The 18,931-nt window shown below is 40.3% G+C and overlaps 1 protein-coding gene across 3 annotated transcripts in view; it reads left to right on the top strand.

The window, feature by feature from the left end:
* The first annotated feature begins 3,590 nt into the window (after positions 1-3,590).
* The window catches only part of dab2ipb (DAB2 interacting protein b), a 93,333-nt gene continuing 77,992 nt past the window's right edge, over positions 3,591-18,931 (top strand). The window contains exon 1 of one of the 3 annotated variants that reach the window (XM_033990159.2): positions 3,591-3,608. In XM_033990159.2, coding sequence (XP_033846050.1) covers positions 3,593-3,608 — 16 coding nt within the window. In that variant the 5' untranslated portion in view covers positions 3,591-3,592. Of the gene's footprint in view, positions 3,609-5,084; positions 5,332-12,466; positions 12,795-18,931 lie in introns of those variants that run through there. The other 2 variants (XM_033990154.2, XM_033990156.2) reach the window with 2 other exon arrangements.

Raw genomic sequence — 18,931 nt, 5'->3', positions numbered from 1 at the left:
TTGGGCATCTTTGGTTTTAAATATAGTTACAATGATGCCATTACAACATTCTGAGAGTATAATTAGTACATTATGCTGGCACTGCTTGTGCAAAGCACTTATGCCCTTTTAATTATAAATGTATGCTAGGCTATAAGCTAATGTTTGTGTGCTATTCAAGTCTTAGGATAAGTTCTGGAGTGTTTTGCTAAACCAGCTAAGCTAGTGCTAAAATTATATTAAGCATCCAGGCTATTAAAAAGCTCTGACAGCTTTTAGACCATGTTTATTTATTACATAAAACAAAGTAAATCCACACAATCCTATGGGTCACAAGATTCATAAATAATTCATAGGCCTTATCCAGAAATAAGCAGCACAGGACGGCACATCACAGCAGATCAGTACAGACCTACTAACACCTATAATAACTCAGAGGGAAATCAGTACAGACCTACTAACACCTATAATAACTCAGAGGCCTAACTCCGACTTTCATCTGCTCAGTTTGACTGAATTTGAGTGACATAAAAGCAAAACTCCAGAAGGGCAACAAACATTTGCCACACCACATAAGCTTACAGAGTAGGCCTGAGTTACATTTATTTTTTTGTATTTTCAGAGCTTGCTAAGCTATTACATAACTTAATCAGCACCACCTATAACACCTGCCTCTGCCGCTAAAAGGAAAAGTGTGTCTGCTTGACCTGCTCACATCCACAGTGCAGGAGTAAGCTGTTAGACAGATTCTTTATGTAAGCAGGTCTGCTTCAGGCCTCTGTCTAATGAAACTGTACCAAAGCCTCAGACACTTTTAAGTAAAGAATACAGCCAGACACAGATCTGATGGATGGAGTAGACGATCCAATGGCCACATAAAGACCTTGGAATTTTAACATATTAATGACCATTTGTAGCAGTAATAATTGTGACCGTTGGGATATTACCTTTATTGTGAATTAGGGTGACATAAGATATTATTGACAAATTCACTGTAAAAAATATTCTCTGTTTTGAGTTTATTCACTGAGATAGAAGACACATTTATTTTAACATAAAAAAGTATAGTTTAGTAGTTTTAGTAGTTTTCAGTTTGACAGATTTTGCTATTCATATAATACAGTGCAGTTATTCCTCAAAAGGAGAAAGACACTGTCCTCACTCTCACCATATGACGGGCAGATGGTATAATCATTAAGAGAACCTTTGATGTTCTATAGACCTGCCCCAGTAGCAGCTAAAAGACCTTGGATGCTCTTCAGACTGGTCCTAATTGTAGCTAAAGGACCCTAGATGTTCTTCAGACTTCTCTCTATAGGTTATGGAGGATTTTGGACATTCCTCAGACTTGTCCCAATGGTCAGGTGGCTCAGACTTCTTTCTGCTAGAGGACTTTGGATGTTCTTCTGACTTGTTTCCATAGCAGGTAGAGAGCTTTGGATGTCCCTCAGACTTGTTTCCATAGCACCTTGAGGAGCTTAGATAATCTTCAGACTTGTCCCAATAGCAAGTAGAGGATCTTGGATGTTCTTCAGACATGTTCCTACAGCAGATAGATGACCTCCGCTGTTCAGTACCTGAGGGTAATGGAGAAGGTGTGGGGCCAGTGGTGGACGTGATCAATGTCCTCCACTGACTCCACTAGGTCAGTTTGGTGTAATGAACATCCTGCTGCACATCTCCACCTCACAGTCTGTATCAGGTCAGTCAACAACAACGAGGAACCTAAGTGCTAATTTTTAGGGACAATCACTTAGTCCTGGGCCTTGACAGGGGCCGTTACTGTCATCCAGTGTATCATGAACTTATCTTAGGGTGGATATAAACCAATTCAAGAAGTTGAGAGATCCATAACATATTTATTATATGTGAAGATATATGTGTACTCTTATATATATACTGCCCTATACTATGGTACAACATTCTGTCTCTCACATGTTTTTCATTCTACACTCAGGCCAATATAAAGTGGAGTAATTGCAAATGCATGTATTATTAGAGGCCTTTATTTGTCTGTGATGTGTTGACGTGTACCTGGGTTAACTTTAAAACATTTTACTACCGTTTTATTTGAGAGAATTCTGAGCATCATCTTCTTCACACATTTCATTCTGACGCTTTATTCTTTCTGAAAACACATTGAAAATATACAGTAACAAATTTAGAGGTTCACTGGTGACTGATGGGTTAAAATGGGTTAATAGAATAAAACAGTGCACTCACACACTCACATTTTATGAAGTTTGTCAAAATAGTTACATGCTGAATATTCTGAGTTGCTGTGAGGACAAACGATACAGAAACAGCATTCATTATGTGACTTCTGAATGTGTGAACTGTGCTGTATTTGTGTTTGTCTCTGTGCTGAAGTTGAGGATGAGAGAGTTGACCTTCAAAAAAACCTTTACTGTGTAATAAAGTTAGCTGTTTGTTTAATAAGCAAAGCCTCTTTTAACAATGTCTCTGTTGGTATAATATATGGGACTTTCTCTCACTCTTTTGGATTACTTTTGTCTGCACAAAGTAAATATATTTGTTTCACTTTTTCTAGATGTGCGAGGTCCAGCTAGACCCTGGATGTCCCGTGGACACTCGTATGAGGAGAAGCCCATGTGGAACAAGTACTGTGTGGTCCCTGACTGTCAGATGCTGCTTCTGAACGAGGAGGTGAGAGCCGACGGTCCAGTCTGTCACATCCTTCTGTCTCTGCTATTGTCTGCTTTTCACTCACTCAATATCTCCTAGTAATAGATAAAAGCAGCATCTCAGTTCATCACTATAGAACTCATGGCGGATGTAAATGTTGTTTCACTAGAAATAAAACCCACGACTATGGGTCTTTCATGATAAATGGTAATGACACAGTCGTCATATGTCAGAAAATACAATATAAACCATTATCCTGTTCCTTTCAGTAGTACTTAGTACTCAGTACTCAGCTTTTAAATGTCTCCTACAGATCAAGGTTAAAGACGTGTCCTGATTACTGTAGTAATTGAAAGTGCTCATATGTGCTGCTGTGAGTGAAAATGTGAACAGTCAAACACACAGACAGCATTTGAAAGATGAACCCATGACTAATATTTTCTAGGTATGCTCCAGTGAAATACAGGTAGAAAAACCTAAAACACATCTGTGACAAAGTGTTGCATAGACTTCTGTGTGTGGACGTTCGATAAGCCAGTATCAGTCTCTTTGGAGGACATCAGGTCCTTTCACATCTTTTCTTTGACTCACCCATTTCTCTCCCTGCCATCAATCTTCTTTTGTCTGTTTAATCTTTGAAAGCCAAACCTTTGGTTTTCAAACTATAGCCCACTAAAAGTTGACGTAGACCAATGTGGTGCTAAATCACTGTGTTATCCACTTCCCATTTATCAAGAATGGTAATTATGCTTTGCTGCAGTTGACTTGAGCATTAACATAAACATTACAAATGCTTTCCTCTTATTTTACTTTTACTTTGTTTCTGATTCTGTGGTGACATGTGTCTGTGTTTTTATGAGATGTCTTCTTTATCCAGGGGAAGCGTGTGGCATCATGTAAGGCCCATCTTTTGAGACGCACCATCAGTGTCCCGGTGGAAACCAATTTTCCAGAATTCCACAGCCAGATGTCCACCGAAAGTGGTGAGTAATTTACAACCTACTTTACTTCAGCTGGGATTAATGTGAACACGCACAATAATTGCATTTTTTCAGTATTTGATTTATAAGTAACCACTAGATGGAGACATTGCTGGTTCACAGCATTAAAAGCAGCCAAGACCCAGGCTGGCATGAAGCACTGGACTAATTCCTTTACGATTAAAAGCTTTGGAAATAAAACCTTTGATAAGTAACAACTATTACAAATACATTTTATAGCACACATAAATATGTTACATTACACTGTGAGTTTATTTCAATCCCTGAATTCAGACACAAGAGGGTAGTGTTTCCCCAAATACTTCTTAAGTTGCATTTTGTGTTCCATCCGATATTATAGATAGTAGTATTCATCATTATCATCAGGACTTATGTTGAATTCATTGCTCAATCAAGAAAGTTAAGGTAGGTCCAGTAACAGTGGCTCTTTGCATCAGGAAAAGGCATAAACATTTATCAAATCAATCCTGCAATTGGTTTGTTGTGATAACCCCTGGAGATAAATTCACTTTTGCCTATATTGTTACTGTAAATACTGCTAAATATTGACCTAAGTACAAGTTGTTAGAACATTTACTTATGTTTTATGAGATCTTAATAATCTCCTATCTAGGCTAACATCTTGGTGCCAGATATTCAATCCAACACAACATGCACTAACAAGATGTCTGGTCTGTGTGTATATTTCAACTGATGTACCACTCACCACAACATTACACACATACAAATTATTCATTGGTGCAGCTCTCACCCACCCGTGTCCATTGGCACTGACTTTAAATAAGCTCTGTGATAAAATGACAAGATGAAGCGGATTCCCGAAAAAAATCATAGCTCTTTCTCCTCTTCTCATCTCCCAACTGAACAAGAGGCTGCCGTACCTTTTTTGAACATGACAATTTTTAGGGCCCATATGTGACAGGCTGGATCTGTGCTTAGAACACTGTGATATGTGTTCTTATATAATACTCCATCATAGTTGTAATTTCTGTGAGCAACGAGATGCAAAAGAAAGAACTTGCATCTCTAATGTAATGCCGCAGTGGTTATAGAAGATTATTATTTTCTCTAAACACATGTTTTGTTTTGACTTTATGCAATAAACATTTTGCTCTTAGTGATTAAATACAGATGTGCTCCTTTGAAGTAATTGTTGAGTCTTAAGTGCATGTGCTGAAGTTTGTATAATAAGTAGAGACTGAGAGCAGAAATTCCATCTCTAGACAACACACTTTAAGTTTACTGCGGTAATTGTTCTAGTGATAGTTACATTACGCTTTCATAGTCTCACGTAAAATGAACCATAGTGGAAACATTCATGCGTTGCCCGTGTATCGGCCCACCCAGATCTGACTCGTCACTCCGGCATAGAAGCTGCTCCTCTCTCCTCCCTCTCTCTCCTCCCTCTGGTTTCCCCTGCTCTGCTCTCTCACCACTTCTCCAAAGCGAGGGGCTCAGTCAGACAGATGTAACACAGTGGTAAAAGCCTGCGCTGAGCTGGCAGGCAGCAGAACTTGAGACCTGGCCAAAATTCTACTCTCACCAGGAGAACAGGAACTGCAGAGGAGAAGACAACTACAGCAGTTTGGACTAAAAACACTTACATCGACTTCTTTAAAGCTATGGCTATGCTAATGTTGGAGCTTATCATCAGACACATCTAACATGGAAACTGACGTGAGCAGCCCTCCAGAGGCGCAGAATGGTAAGTTTAGCTGCTGAATCCGAAGCATTTTGAGAAGAGGAAAGTTTGACTGCTGGTTAAGATGGGAGTACAGGGTCACATGGCTTCCCTGTGAGCTTGCTACTGCAGCTCTCCATTTGGTTCTTGTTGACTAGGGCCTCTGTAGTAGAATGAAAAGAAGTGTTTTGTTGAGGGTCAAGGGGTGAGGGGTGTTACATGGCAACGTGATGGAAACGACAGTATACAAGTGAGGAAGTGGGACTGTAAAGGGAATCTCTCAAATTCTACTTTCATGTGTAGTTTTTGGCACTTGTGTCCCTCTTTGGCCTCCTGCAGAATGGAATAATTAACAGCGTCATATGTGAGAGCACTGTGGGCGTGCTGATTTGGTTCAGGGTAATTTGATGGTTGTGTGATATATTTGTAGGCTGTGTAGTGGTTGGGGTGTGTGGGTGTTGAATGAAAGTGGAATACAGAGGAAATGGCGAGACAGCATACAGTTAATTCCAGGGGGGACTCTTCTCATTCCTTCTCGTCCCATCATTTTCCATTGCTTATTTTTTCTCATTAGCTCACATGCTGTAATCTATCCCAAAGTTGTAAAGAGAACTGCGTTCAGCCTGTGTTTCTATGTACTTTTTGGGATGGACGTAGTTGTTCTGTTGAAGCTGATGATGAAGAATGCAGACTGATTTAACAGATTTGAACACACAGACTGTAGCTGTGAGTTCTGGCCAGCGCCTAAGCCACACATTGCTTTTGTAAGGGGCTGCCATAACACAAGAGTGAGACAAAGGAAAGAACAAGAAACCTGTAAAACTTTCAGAACGTCAGCCCATCGCTGGGACTTGACTAACTGAATAATGTAGAACATTGATGTTGAGGCTCACCTTCACTGCTGCAGAATATATTTGGCCTGCAGAGCTGGAAGGAAACAAGCTACAAGGTAAAACTGTACACATTTACTTTTAATGGAAGACAATATAAGATGGAGCAAACTACCATGAATAAAATGCTAAGAGATTCCATGTGTCCTTAATAGTGTTTAAGGACACCTGGAATCTCTTAGCATTTTATTCACCTTATTCCAGAAGTTGCCGTGGGCGTCGCAGTCGTCATTGGGGTTGTATTATTTTGCATGGGGCCGATCGTGACAACAAATAAGTTTTATACAAACCACAGAGCCGTTTAAAGCCTCCAGAGAGTCGGTGCAGTGTCGTCTCGTTGGTCACATGAACATTGAACATTTCACACAAATCAGCCTATTTTATATCAGACTTTCTCCTTTCTCAGATTCTCCATTGAAATGAACAGGAAAGTGCATTTTAGTAACATCTAGAGGCAGAAGTGGGCGAGGCTGAATAAGACCAATAGAAAGCTCTGAAGAAGAACAATTTACGAATCTCAAAACACGCTGGTGTCCCTTTATTCAATAAAGGACTTTCTGTCTTGTTAGTGTGCCTCAGGTTTTTCATTAGTATTAGCCTACAGCACACCTGCAGTGTTAGCCTACAGCACACCTGTAGTGTTAGCCTACAGCACACCTGTAGTATTAGCCTACAGCACACCTGTAGTATTAGCAGTAGTATCAGTTTTTAGTTGTTTTAGTAGAAGTACTTGCTGTATAGTAATAGTTTGGAGTTTGGTAATAGCCCAACAGATAAAATACAAATTAAATGACAGTATTGCAGTAATTATTTAAAATGCTTTATCTTGCTCCCTGTGCTCATGGTGACCGTGAAGAGGTGACTGTGTAACTCGGAGCAGAGTACTTCTCACTGTCATCTTTCTGCTCAAGGCAATTAAAATTGACTTTTGAAATGTCTTTCATAATGCCACATCTGTCACATATTAAGTTTATAGATTAGGAAGTAGACTGGCAAGAGTCACAGTTATATTGTTATTGACTACTCATAAATAAATAAATACATAAATAAACAATCAATCAGTGATTTAATTAAAGGACATTTTGGAGCCAAATTAGTGACTGGAGTAAAGCCCTTGATTCTCCTGTAAATGGGTCTGTGTGGATCCCTGTCCTAGTTGAAGAAGATTAACTGGACCACTGAAAGCCTGTAGTACAAAAGTGTATTTTACTTTTATAAAACCACATTTAAAAACAGCAACTTTTTCTTATCTACTTTTATTTGGAAGTGTTGTGAATATTTCTGGTTACAGTTGAATAATAATCCAACTCTATTAAGATGAAAAACTGGTCTTTTAGGCCACGGAGTTTCAGAGCTGCGGTTTGAATAGTGTTTTAATTTTACTGATTATTTTTGCCCTGTGTCATGTGTGGAGCTGGAGATCTGTAGAATTGTGGGCTGTTGTACTAGTCGACTAATTATTTTATTTAGATAAAGAGGATTTCTCTGGGGCGACAGCAGAAAGAAGACATGGAATGATTAACTGAAGATTTGGGAGTGGATCATGAGATAACCTACAAATACACTGTTTGCTAGTATTGTTCTGTATAAATAGTGCAGTTGTGGCCTTGTGAGTGCAGTTTCATTGTTTTCCAGATGACTTTCACATATATCTGCCAGTGATCAGCAGTGACAGCCAGACCACAATCAAAGCTCTGCAGGACTCAGGGATGTGCAGACTTGGCTGAGCACAAACTTTCTGAACTTAAATCAAAATAAAAATGAATTTGTGATGTTTGGCCAAACTAACTCACTGCTTGGGCCCGACAGTGTGACTGGTCCTCTGTCCTGAATGTGGACTCTATGTTCAAACTGGACAAACACATTAACTCTGTCATAAAGTCCAGCTTCTTTCAGTTGAGGTTTCTTGCTAAAGTAAAGTCCTAACTTCTACGGGTGGATATTGAAAAAGCAATCCACACATTTATAATGTTGTGTCTGGATTATTGTAATTCTTTGTATGTGAGGCTGGATCAGGACTCGCTGCAGTGTTTACAGAACGTCCAGAACACTGCAGCTCGTCTACTGATAAAAACGAAGAGACGAGACCACATCACGTCTGAGCTGTGAAACCTGCACTGGCTCCTGTTTCATATCAGGTGCAATTCGAAATGTTATTGATTGTGTTTAAATGTGACTCTATGGGTTCACTTTATTTGAGGGTCAGGTGACGATCTCCTGCTGCTGTGCCCAAAGCCAGGCTCAAGACCAGAGGTGACAGAGCTTTTTCTGTGGCAGTGCCCAGACAGGCAGAGGGGGGCTGTCCCGCTGCCCGTCTGATCCTCTCAGTCTCACCTCTTCTCCCTGGCATTTAATACTGGCTAGACATTTATGTGAAGCACTTTGGTCAGCTGAAGTAGTTTTAAATGTGCTATAAATAAAGTTGAAAAGAGATAAATGGTCAGATCAAATTTAAATTTTGAATAGTTTTGAGAGCTTTAGCCACGCATCCTTTAAGCTGACTAATCAAGAATTTCTTTAGTCGACCACAACTCTGAGATGTATTTGATGTTTTTTTTATACCAGTACCTTAATGATACATGTGCATCATAAACATGTACTACACATTTACTTGTGAATTAAGCCTTTACCACGACAGAGGAGTAATTTGCCTGTTGTAAATTGGTCAGTTTAACAATGGATGCCCTTTTTGTCTAATTTTCCAGGTCTGGGACTGACACAAAGCAAAGTATTGTGTGTCACTTCAGGCTGAGTTTGAATAGACTTTTGACCTATAGCGAAATTAATTAGCCACTGATAAAGTTGAGATTATTTTAATGAATTTGCTGCTGTAATCTTGAGTTGATCACAGCTCAGCCAGTCTCACATCGCATCTAACACTGGATATAAATAACCCCGTAAGTAAAGACCTCAGCAATAGCTTCAGAAAGTTGACCAGTGTCCAGCCATAACAGTGGCACTTGTCCATTTGGCCCAGTTGGAGAAAGCCTGTGTGATGTGGGCCTGTCAGTCAGCAGCGCGCACAACAGCCACTGCACAGACTTGTAATAAAGAGCCTATAAACAATGACTGTATATGAGAATGTGCTTAAGTGTTGCTCTACTTTCTATCTTTTCCTTATGTGTTTATGTCTGAGCCACAACCGGAGCTGCTGATCTTGTTTCACGCTCTCAGCTCACTACACATTTGTTAAGAATGTGCTTCTAATGTCTTTGTAAATCATATGCTAATGCACTCAGCCCCCACAGCGGAGAGAGACGGGGGACGCGGTGAGAGAAGGACTGTGTCTGACTTTGAGCAGATCTTGTGATTTTTTTGTAATATGTGCCATTTGTGTTTCTGTTGCGCAAAAAGATCTTGAAAAACACGCACTCTCACTGTGAGCGCGTCACCTCTTCACAACTCCGAGCTGTAACTAAGCCTGGTGAAGTCACCTACTTATCTCCTCGGAGGTGGAAACAAGTTTATTGCTATATATAACATTCCAGAGAAAGCAGTAGCATCTCCGTGAAGACGAGCAGTTGGTGTATACCCTTCACGACAAAGGTCACGCAGTGCACCTTTAAATTCTGCACTGAGGACTTGGATCTGGAAAGGAAGCAAAACCAGGTTGGACAAAACACCCGAAATCAAACATGGTATGGAGGCTGGAGTGATACAAGAATGTGGGCAGTAGCAGCTAGCTCTGACAAATATAAAAGTACAGTTAACTGAAAATAGCTCTAAATAAACAGCGCGTTCAAAACCTTAGACAAAATTTAAGATATTCTCTGCAATAAATAGACCACTTGGACTCAAACCCTTATGGAAATCTAAGAATGTGTCACAAACAATCTATTTTTTAGCTCTGGAAATCTCTTAAAACTAACTATAGTCCTACACAACATCACGTATGGCCTTTAGAGGTTAAATCCATCCACAAAAAGCATTTACAGCTCAGTTTGTACAGTAGAGCCCTGACCCCACGTGCCACACACAAGTTCCTTTGTGTCTAAAACGGCCTCTGCTGACATTTCGTCTGCCTCTAATATAATATACTGTACACATTACTTTTAATGCATTTTCCACTTCTCCACTTTACATTCAAACACAGCGAGAGAGAGAGATGCAGACGGTTTTGTTTTAAGTGTAAATTTTCCCCTGGTCTCAGCGTTTTCTGGAGTCATTTTGCTTATGCATCCATTCCCCTAACACGAGGACTATCTCTGATCTGTCCCATAAAGATTACATGGCAGACGGAGTGATTATCAGATACAATACGATATAATAGTCGAGTATTTTTGACACGTCCAGGTCTGAGCACACGGAGTTACACAAGAGAACAAACACAGCGACAGGGTGAAGATTTACTGACACCAGGGCGCAAACATAAAAGGAGAGGTGTGTTTTTAGAGTGAACGTGGTGTGAAACTCCAGCACATGCCGTAGTGATCACTCAGACCTGTCAGAGAGACTTTGTAATACAATATTACCTTAAGCATTTGAGTCCAAATCACAAAGATAACTAACTAAATAAGTCAAGACAACTCTGGATCTAGGAGTTTTTAAAGGATTGTGTGATATTTGAGACGTTTGCCTTCACTCACATAAAAAATAAACTCAAAACACAAGCACAAGGGATGATTGATAGAGACTGTAACACATTATTTTAATTATGAAAGTAGCACATTTGCAATTATATCCAAGCACTGTATTCATTTTGCCATTGTATTATAAGTCCAACCTTTTTTGAGCATTTTTTTAAATATTTGAATACATGAATTTGTATTTTTATTGCTTTTTGCACAGTGTTGTACGATCTGTAAAGGTTAAAATAGTTGTTCCATCGCACAACAACAGCATTGTGAGCTGAATGGACGATCTTGTAATACATTATAAAACAATATCACAAGGTTTATCCAGTCAGTTACATAAGTTCCGCAGTACAGTATACTACGGGCATGTACGCATGACATAATCTCCGATCCGAGGCCTCTGCTACAGGACGTGCAGTGAAAAGTCAGGAGAAAAATGGCGGTGCGCTCGCGGTCAGTTACCTGGTGAGGAGAGAGTGCTGCTCCCACCATTCATGGCTCAGGCTGGAGTTGACAAATCTCTACTCAAGGACAGCGTAACATGAGAGGGCCATTGTTCTTCTTAAAAAGGAGGAGGAATGTGGCCGGGGATACAAATAGTTTCGCTAGAGACTTATCAGCAGGCTTATTGATATTTAGACAACTGTTTCGGGTCTACGCTTGATCAACACAGGTTTTATAAAACATTTTAGCGTGGACAGAACGTATATTGTTACTCCGCAATATCTGCAATAAGTTATTTGAAGAAAAGAGTGAAGTTATTGCTTTCTCCGCAGCGTTACGACTTGCTTTTGCCAGGGTTTTTGTTGCTGATCTGTTTCGCGTCTACGCATCGTGGATTCTCGTGATAATTTACACGAGAACTCACGAGAATCCGTCTTTAGAGAGTCTCGCTGTCCGGTTAATCGTGCAGGTGGACCAATCACAGCGCAGTATTAAGGTTTATGTGCGAACCAAAGCGTCCAACGAACCAAAACAAAGACGGCGACGCAGACAGACACACTTCAGTCGATGTTAGCGTCAGTACGGGCTATTTTGTCTTGGAAAAACGTGGAAAAAAGTTACAAAAGTGCATTTTTGTTTGGCTGGTTCCATGTTGTGACACTTTGACCAATCAGATTCAATTAACCGTTGTACTATTTTGCGTTTTCCGATTGCTTTTCAGTGAGAACCATCCCAGATCGATGAGCGAGTTTATGATCTACGCACGTTTTAGCGTTTACGAATGTATTTTGTTTAAAAATGTTGCTCCAAAATCTGCAATAAGTTATTTCAAGTTATTATTTCTTACTGTTACTACTTACTAGGGCTACTGCTTTTATTACTGTAGCATTGTACTCTACGCCGTTGGAATCTGCTGAACGTATTTGTACATTTTTGTGACATTCCGCCGTTTATTGTCTCCCGAAAAAGCCTTCAGAGACTAACCTTAAGCGCTGTACAAGACAAAGTCCGACTAATGCCTTAAAGCTGGAGTGTGGTAGTGAGAGGCCTGGTCTGGCCCCGCGGTTTTTGGTCAACCGCAACAAAGCTCCTGATTGGATGGCCCGTAGTATAGGAATTTAGCTCTCTTTACCGAAGCCCCGCCCCCTTTTCTCCTCTACCTCCTCCTCCTCCTCCTCCTGCTCTTCCAAAGCTCTGAGTGCTGAGGCATTCCCTGTGCTTCCCTTTTTTCATTAGCCTGCTCATGTGAGAGAAGAAGAAGAAGAAGAACGCAGAGTTTTTCATACGTTTGAAGTCATGGAGCAAGGAAGTAAAGGAAGTAGAAGAAAGCAACCCAACACAAAGAAAGTTCTCTGTTTGCTTGTGCGTGCCTGAGTGTGGGGGGCTTTGCTAACCCAGCTGGATGCCACAGGACAGTGCCACATGCATACTTGCCCCCGTCCACTACCTTGAATGAGTCCTAGGCAGACGGATATAGAGAGCAAGGCAGCGCTGTGAGCCAAGTTTGGGGATTTACCACTTGATGCTTCCCAGAATGAGCCTACTTTTACTTTTGCCCTGCAGTGGCACCTAGTCTGAGGTAAGCGAGCGTTGTTCTTTTAGGCCTTTTAATGAAAAACTGTGTGTGATTCTCAATTGGAATGCTTTTGTACTGGAATGGCGTAATGTACAAACGGGGACAAGAGGCATATGTGCTTCTATTGCAACACATAAAAGGTAAGTAAAGGTTGCATTAGGTGAAAATAAGGAGAAATGCACGTGTATTTCTCATTTCTCAGGGCATCGTCAAAAGGGAATGTAACAGTCTTGGCTGATTTGCAACACAAACATTACATTCTTACACATAAGCTCTTCACTGTCTGTTGGTGTGTTGTATAGGAGCAAGGTAGTCATTAGCTACTTTAGCACTATGTAGTCTTCATTTATCAGCTCTGCTATGATTACAGCGCTGTCTACGTCTGTCTTTACCACAGATAGCAGCTTATTTGAGAGTTCAACCTCCTCATCATTCTTTCACCAACATGTGTTTACTTGCAACAACCTAACATGCAACAACTCCGTCTGCAGGTTGCCCTACTGAAGTGGCATGTATAAAGAGAAAGTGATTTGAAGATAAGAGTTTTAGTTTTGAATTGTGCGTGTATGAGTTTGTGTATATGTGTGTGTGTGTGTGTGTGTGTGTGTGTGTCTAATGAGATTCCCTTTTTACTACTTGTTCATAACTGTGTGTCCAGGCTTGGGCGGGCATTGTTGTCCTATTATTAGAGCCGCCCAGCAGCTGTGGGGAAGGAAGTCAGCTCACAACAGCCGGAGACGAGGGATTACTGGGAATACCGAGCGGGAATTATGGACTGCTGAATTGGAATTCCTGTATCAATCCAGTTACAACTCCAAATTGCTACTATTGAGATTTCCTATGAGAAAAAAGAGTCAAATCAGTGAGGTGGACTTGTTATGACAGATTACAGATATACCAGTCAGATTATTTTATGTTTTGATGTAAGTACTTAGAATTACAAGTGGATTTACAGTTACTGCTAATCTCTAATGCTTGTGTCATGGCATATGCTGTATTTGTATCGTGGAGACTTTAAAGTTCTGTGGAATACGTTGAGACTTGTTTCAGTCAGGGCTGCCGTTAGGACCGCTAGTTTCAGGTGAGAGCATCTTCATTTGACTGTGGTCAGAAGTGATTAGTGTGAAGAAACTTATAAAACAATGCAGAAGAGTGAGGAGTGGTCAGCGGTTTATTATAAAACTGACAAACTAAAGCTCGTTCTAATCATCTAACATCAGACAACAGCAACTGGATCTGCATTATTACACATGACAATCAATAACCACAGGTGAATTTTAATCAAATGAATCACAGCTCGTAATTATTGTGTCTAGGAGCTGCAGTGGAAGTAAAAAATACACTGTTCTAACTTCTGAGGATTATAGATATTCATTTTGTTTTATACACACATACTTTATTTAAAAAAGTCTGTCTCGAACCTTGATATCAGAAACAATATTTACTTGTTCTTAATAGGAAACAATTACACTGACACATTAGTTGTTATTGATTTATACGTGAAATCTTTTGATTAAGTGCATTTTCTTATTACCATTTTGCTGTATCGCCCCCAAGCTTAATATCAAACCTCATCCATCAATGTGTGTGAAGAGCTCCTGTCATCCTTAATGTAACACACACACATAAGTTCATTGAGCTCATTTTAGCGTCCTGTTTTGAGCGGGTGAATAGTCTTTTAAAAGTTATTGTCATACACTGTCATATGATCCTAACGTCACTGTAACTGTGAGTGTTGTCAGCCAGAGAAAGTGGGCTCATCTCACAAACAGTGATAAGAGCGATAGAGTTCAGTGATAAACCACACTGACTGAAGAGATAATAGCATCCCCGCGGTACGTGTGTGTGTGTGTGTATCCCCCAGAAGTACATGTAGATAAGCGTACTGTTGCTTTACTCCTTTATCTGTTCTGTAGTGATGCGCACGACTACTGGCATGCAATCTGCCAGTGACTCCCTGTGCAAGTTACTGTGCTTTTTTCTAGCAGCGATGCAGAGAACTGAACCCGGAGTGAGCTGCGTTTAATTAAGTGTGACCTTTTGAGTGAAAGACGGCCAGTGGTGCCATTGTGAAATGTTCAACTAAAACCAGAACAGTATTGATACAGCACCTGGAGATTGGAATCGCTATTCTTGAACGCACTTGTTTAGCCGTTTCTGCTTATGAAATCCAAACTTACCGCGTATGTTTCCGGGTAAAAGTGTTTTGTATTAACAGTGTTTAAGGAAATGTTGTCTTAAATTTAAACTCGCCCTACTGCTTAACTAAAGTAGAGAATGCTTTATTTTTTCTTTCCTATAGTGCACGTGTCAAACTCAAGGCCCAGGGGCGAAATCTGGATCGCCATGTCATTTTATGTGGCCGCGACAAGATAAATTAAAATGTATGATTGTCTTAAAATGTCAGTTTATCAGTAGATGGGCAATTACAGTCATATTATTTTTACATCTATACAAACTGGCCCTCGGTGAAATTGAGTTTGACTCCCCTGCTATAGTGTAAATATTTGCCATTAAGATTTCCATAAAAGTGCTGAAAACTAGAAAAGATTTGTTTGTGCGTATCATTTTGGAGCTCAGCGTGTGTTTGGACAGAGCGGCCGACGCACGCCTTTGTGCCTCGGATGACCGTTATAGCTCAGTACGATCATGATCAATTAGGACATTTTTTGTTTCGAGTTACTGAAGCGTGGACAAATATTCACAAACTCGGCTGTCCTTTACAAACCCAACTGTGGCCATTTGTTGATGAGCCAATAGAAATATTATGTAAGGCTTCACAGTACAAATGCACAGTAACAGAATGAGTTAATGCTTTAATTAACAGATCATAATCAGAAATGTTAGCTAGGTTTATTTAGTCCACAGAAACAGGGATTTTATTTGCGCATTTTCACGATGGGTTACGCACGTTTTGCATCTTTCATTGAGATTGCGAGTCACTTATGACGTATCGATCGCAAGGGAAATTCTGCAATATACATAGTACGTTTATGAAAAATAGAGCAGCGAGTTGTGCGTTCCCTCTCATTATAAATGCAGCTGGACTCCATCTGTTATGTATATGTGAATTCAGTGGCCCCCAGGAGCAGATGTGGCCCTTCACTTTTGCTCTTTCATACTATGCTTTTTTTGACAAGCAGCCTCCTTCAAAGCTAGCAGCGCGGCGATGTATTTCCTGCTATACTTGCTACTGCTCTCGTAGGCTCCGAGTTTGACAAAGAACACCGCGCTGTGCCACCAGGTTTCCCGCAGATGTACGGCAGCTGCCCCTACATTCTTCATACATTTATGGTCATCAAACTCAAAGCTAGAAGATAACGGTGAATGCTGGTCCGGGCTGATAAAAGCCGGAGGTGAAAGGCAGTGTTAAAATACCTTAAATAATCTACTGTATTCAAAGTACCGTTTACAATATTCACTTGCGATTATTCTGTCAGTAATATAAAAAACTAAAGGTCTCACAGCGAGTATTCGGCTGATGGGTAATCTTATTAGCATAACGCTGTGGGGTAAGTGTTCAGTTTGTGCGTTTGAAAGGTGGGAATAATCTAATATTATTCTAGGTTAAAGGTTAAAAGTGGTCCCTCGTTCAAAATGACAAAATCAGTGAAGTATCAGCTTTATTTTTTACAATTATTCTATATGTTTTGCAGTTGTAAACCCCCTCACCACACACTTTATACACTTTTCTCACACAGGCGTTAACATTTTCTCACATTTCTCTCTTGTTTAACCCTTTAAACACTGAGCACATTATAGACCGTTATAGCTCGCCTAGACTTTTATTCGTTTTTAGCCATAAATATCGTTAAAGGAAGTATCTGATACTTCCTTTACGTACTGCATTTTTTCACACAACACAACTACCTCTGTTTTACATATCTATCTGTATTTTTCCTTTGACCCATCCAATACCTGACTGGGAAAATCCCCGCGGCACCTACGCTCTGATTCGTCAGCTTCCAGGGACAACGTAAGCACATCACCGTAATGACAGTAAAATGTTTAAAGAGCCCCATGCCTCTGTTTTGAGATTACGTTTGAATTTATTTGATAGCACAATTGGTTGCGGAGTTACGGCAATGGAAAGTCGGCAGCCGCCACAATAAGGTTAATTAATTAATAGTGTATTTGACAGCTCCTCTGACCGCGCCTCCTCGTCCTGACGTCGCTCCGTTGTAGTGTCGATCGAACATTTACGTAAATTTGTCTGAACACATTCTGAGAGACGCGGAGGAGACTGATTAACAACGGTCTACAGTCCCAACGCACGTCCACACGCTGTAGTAAAAACATGTAAAATTGCACCAAAAAAATCCGCAAAAAAGTGAGACCGCAAAAGATGAACTGTGATATAGCGAGGGACAACTGTACTGCGTAACTTTTCTGGTGCAGAGTACGCCATAACTGCTTTTCTCCATGAACATGTTAACGGTTTGCCTGGAGTATTCCACAGTACAACCTTAAACTTGTTGCTCAAGAATATCTAGTAAAAAAAAACATTAAACTTTCTTACCGTGAGTGGTTTTGCCTTTCTGCAGATATAACCCTTAACTTGTGTGGCATTATTTCATTTTCTCCTTGGACATACTGCCATATTGTGCAACATTCTAGCCAAATCAATCGCATTTCCATAGATAAGAGCAGGTAGACTTCCCCTTTTCATTAAAATATCAATACAAATACTTGAAAGTGCTGATCTTATTGCACAACTGCTTAAATATTGCGGGAGGTAAAGTGACTGGGACAATAGTCATAACTTAAACTGTTTATTTTCTGCTGTTTGTCTGAACTCTGAGGCCTTCCTGCAAAACGAGGAAAGTGGAGCTACACAAGCAGCATGTTTATATTTGTATGGCCTTGTTAGATGAGTCACGCACGGGAAAAACTAGGAGCACTTGGGGCAGAATACTGTGCAGGCCACATCTCACACACATACACAGCCCATAATTGGACTTGAGCTGTCGGAGATCGTGCAATTAGTTCTTGGGGTAAATGAGCTTTTCAATGAGCCGCAAACGAAATACCTCACAGTGGTATTTAAAACAGGTTTTTTGTTTTATTACGCAATACCTTATCTGGCTCTATCTGTAACTAAGATATATTTTCTTTTATCAGTACACGACTTTGCTTCTTTTGTGACCCATAACACTTTAGATTTACCATGTTAACACACAAAACTGCTGCTTTGTGCGAGACATTAGTCAGTTTGTCTTTGTATTTCTGTTTTACCATCTCAAATTAATAAAATTCAAAGTATCCAATTCAATAAAATCTGATAGAGGATCTTTTTTTGTAGAGATGTTACTGTATCATTTTCAAACTTTTCATTGGAAATCGAACCTTTCTAGCCCAAGATTTGTCCCTTATCAAACCCACAAATATTTTCTCTCTTACGATGCATACCAGTCTTCAGTGTTTCCATGGAAACCGGCAGTCTGATCAGGAGATGTTCCACATTTGTCGTCAGAATCAACAAAAAGGCACATGCTCCACTTCCTACTACGCATTAAAAGAATACGTTTACGTGCGTACCGCAGTAAGTAGCTAGCAGACGGGCTGAGACTAAATAGAAAACAGGAAAGAGGAGGGAAATTAATGTCCTACATTCGTGACTTCCTGTGACATCCTCCCCCCCACACCTTTCGTCATGTGACCCTTTGAAGACATTCAAATATGGACTCAAGAACGTTTCCATTATAAACCTCCTTTTCGTGTGCGCTGTCCCAGATTTTGGCACTCCGCTGGTGTCCTGCCCCATGTAGGGAAAAGCACTATGACATTGAAAATTTGATTATGTGAGTCAAAATGGCAGTGAACACAATTTTGAAAGCGAGTTTTTTAAAGCTAGAAGAAAATAACAAGATATTAATTAAATGGGGTAGTTAGAATTTTGCTTACGTTGTCTCCAAGGTCAGTGCAGACTATTTTATACTTTTGCACCCAACTCTTTTCGTACCCTATTTCTATTTTTCTACTGTGTCTTGGGGTGACACCACAGGCTGTATATGTAAATGGACGTGTTTCAGATGGGAAGCGATCATGGGCTGCGCTTCCGGCTCCATCGACTCTGGCTCCAATTCACTTTACATTAGAAAACTGCCGCACCTCTCTCCATAAATGTTGCTGCCAGATCC

The sequence above is a fragment of the Periophthalmus magnuspinnatus genome, chromosome 23 (genome assembly GCF_009829125.3).
Source record: "Periophthalmus magnuspinnatus isolate fPerMag1 chromosome 23, fPerMag1.2.pri, whole genome shotgun sequence".
NCBI classification, from domain to species: domain Eukaryota; kingdom Metazoa; phylum Chordata; class Actinopteri; order Gobiiformes; family Gobiidae; genus Periophthalmus; species Periophthalmus magnuspinnatus.
Note: the sequence above shows the minus strand (reverse complement) of the source record. Positions and strands in the feature narration are given on the sequence as shown.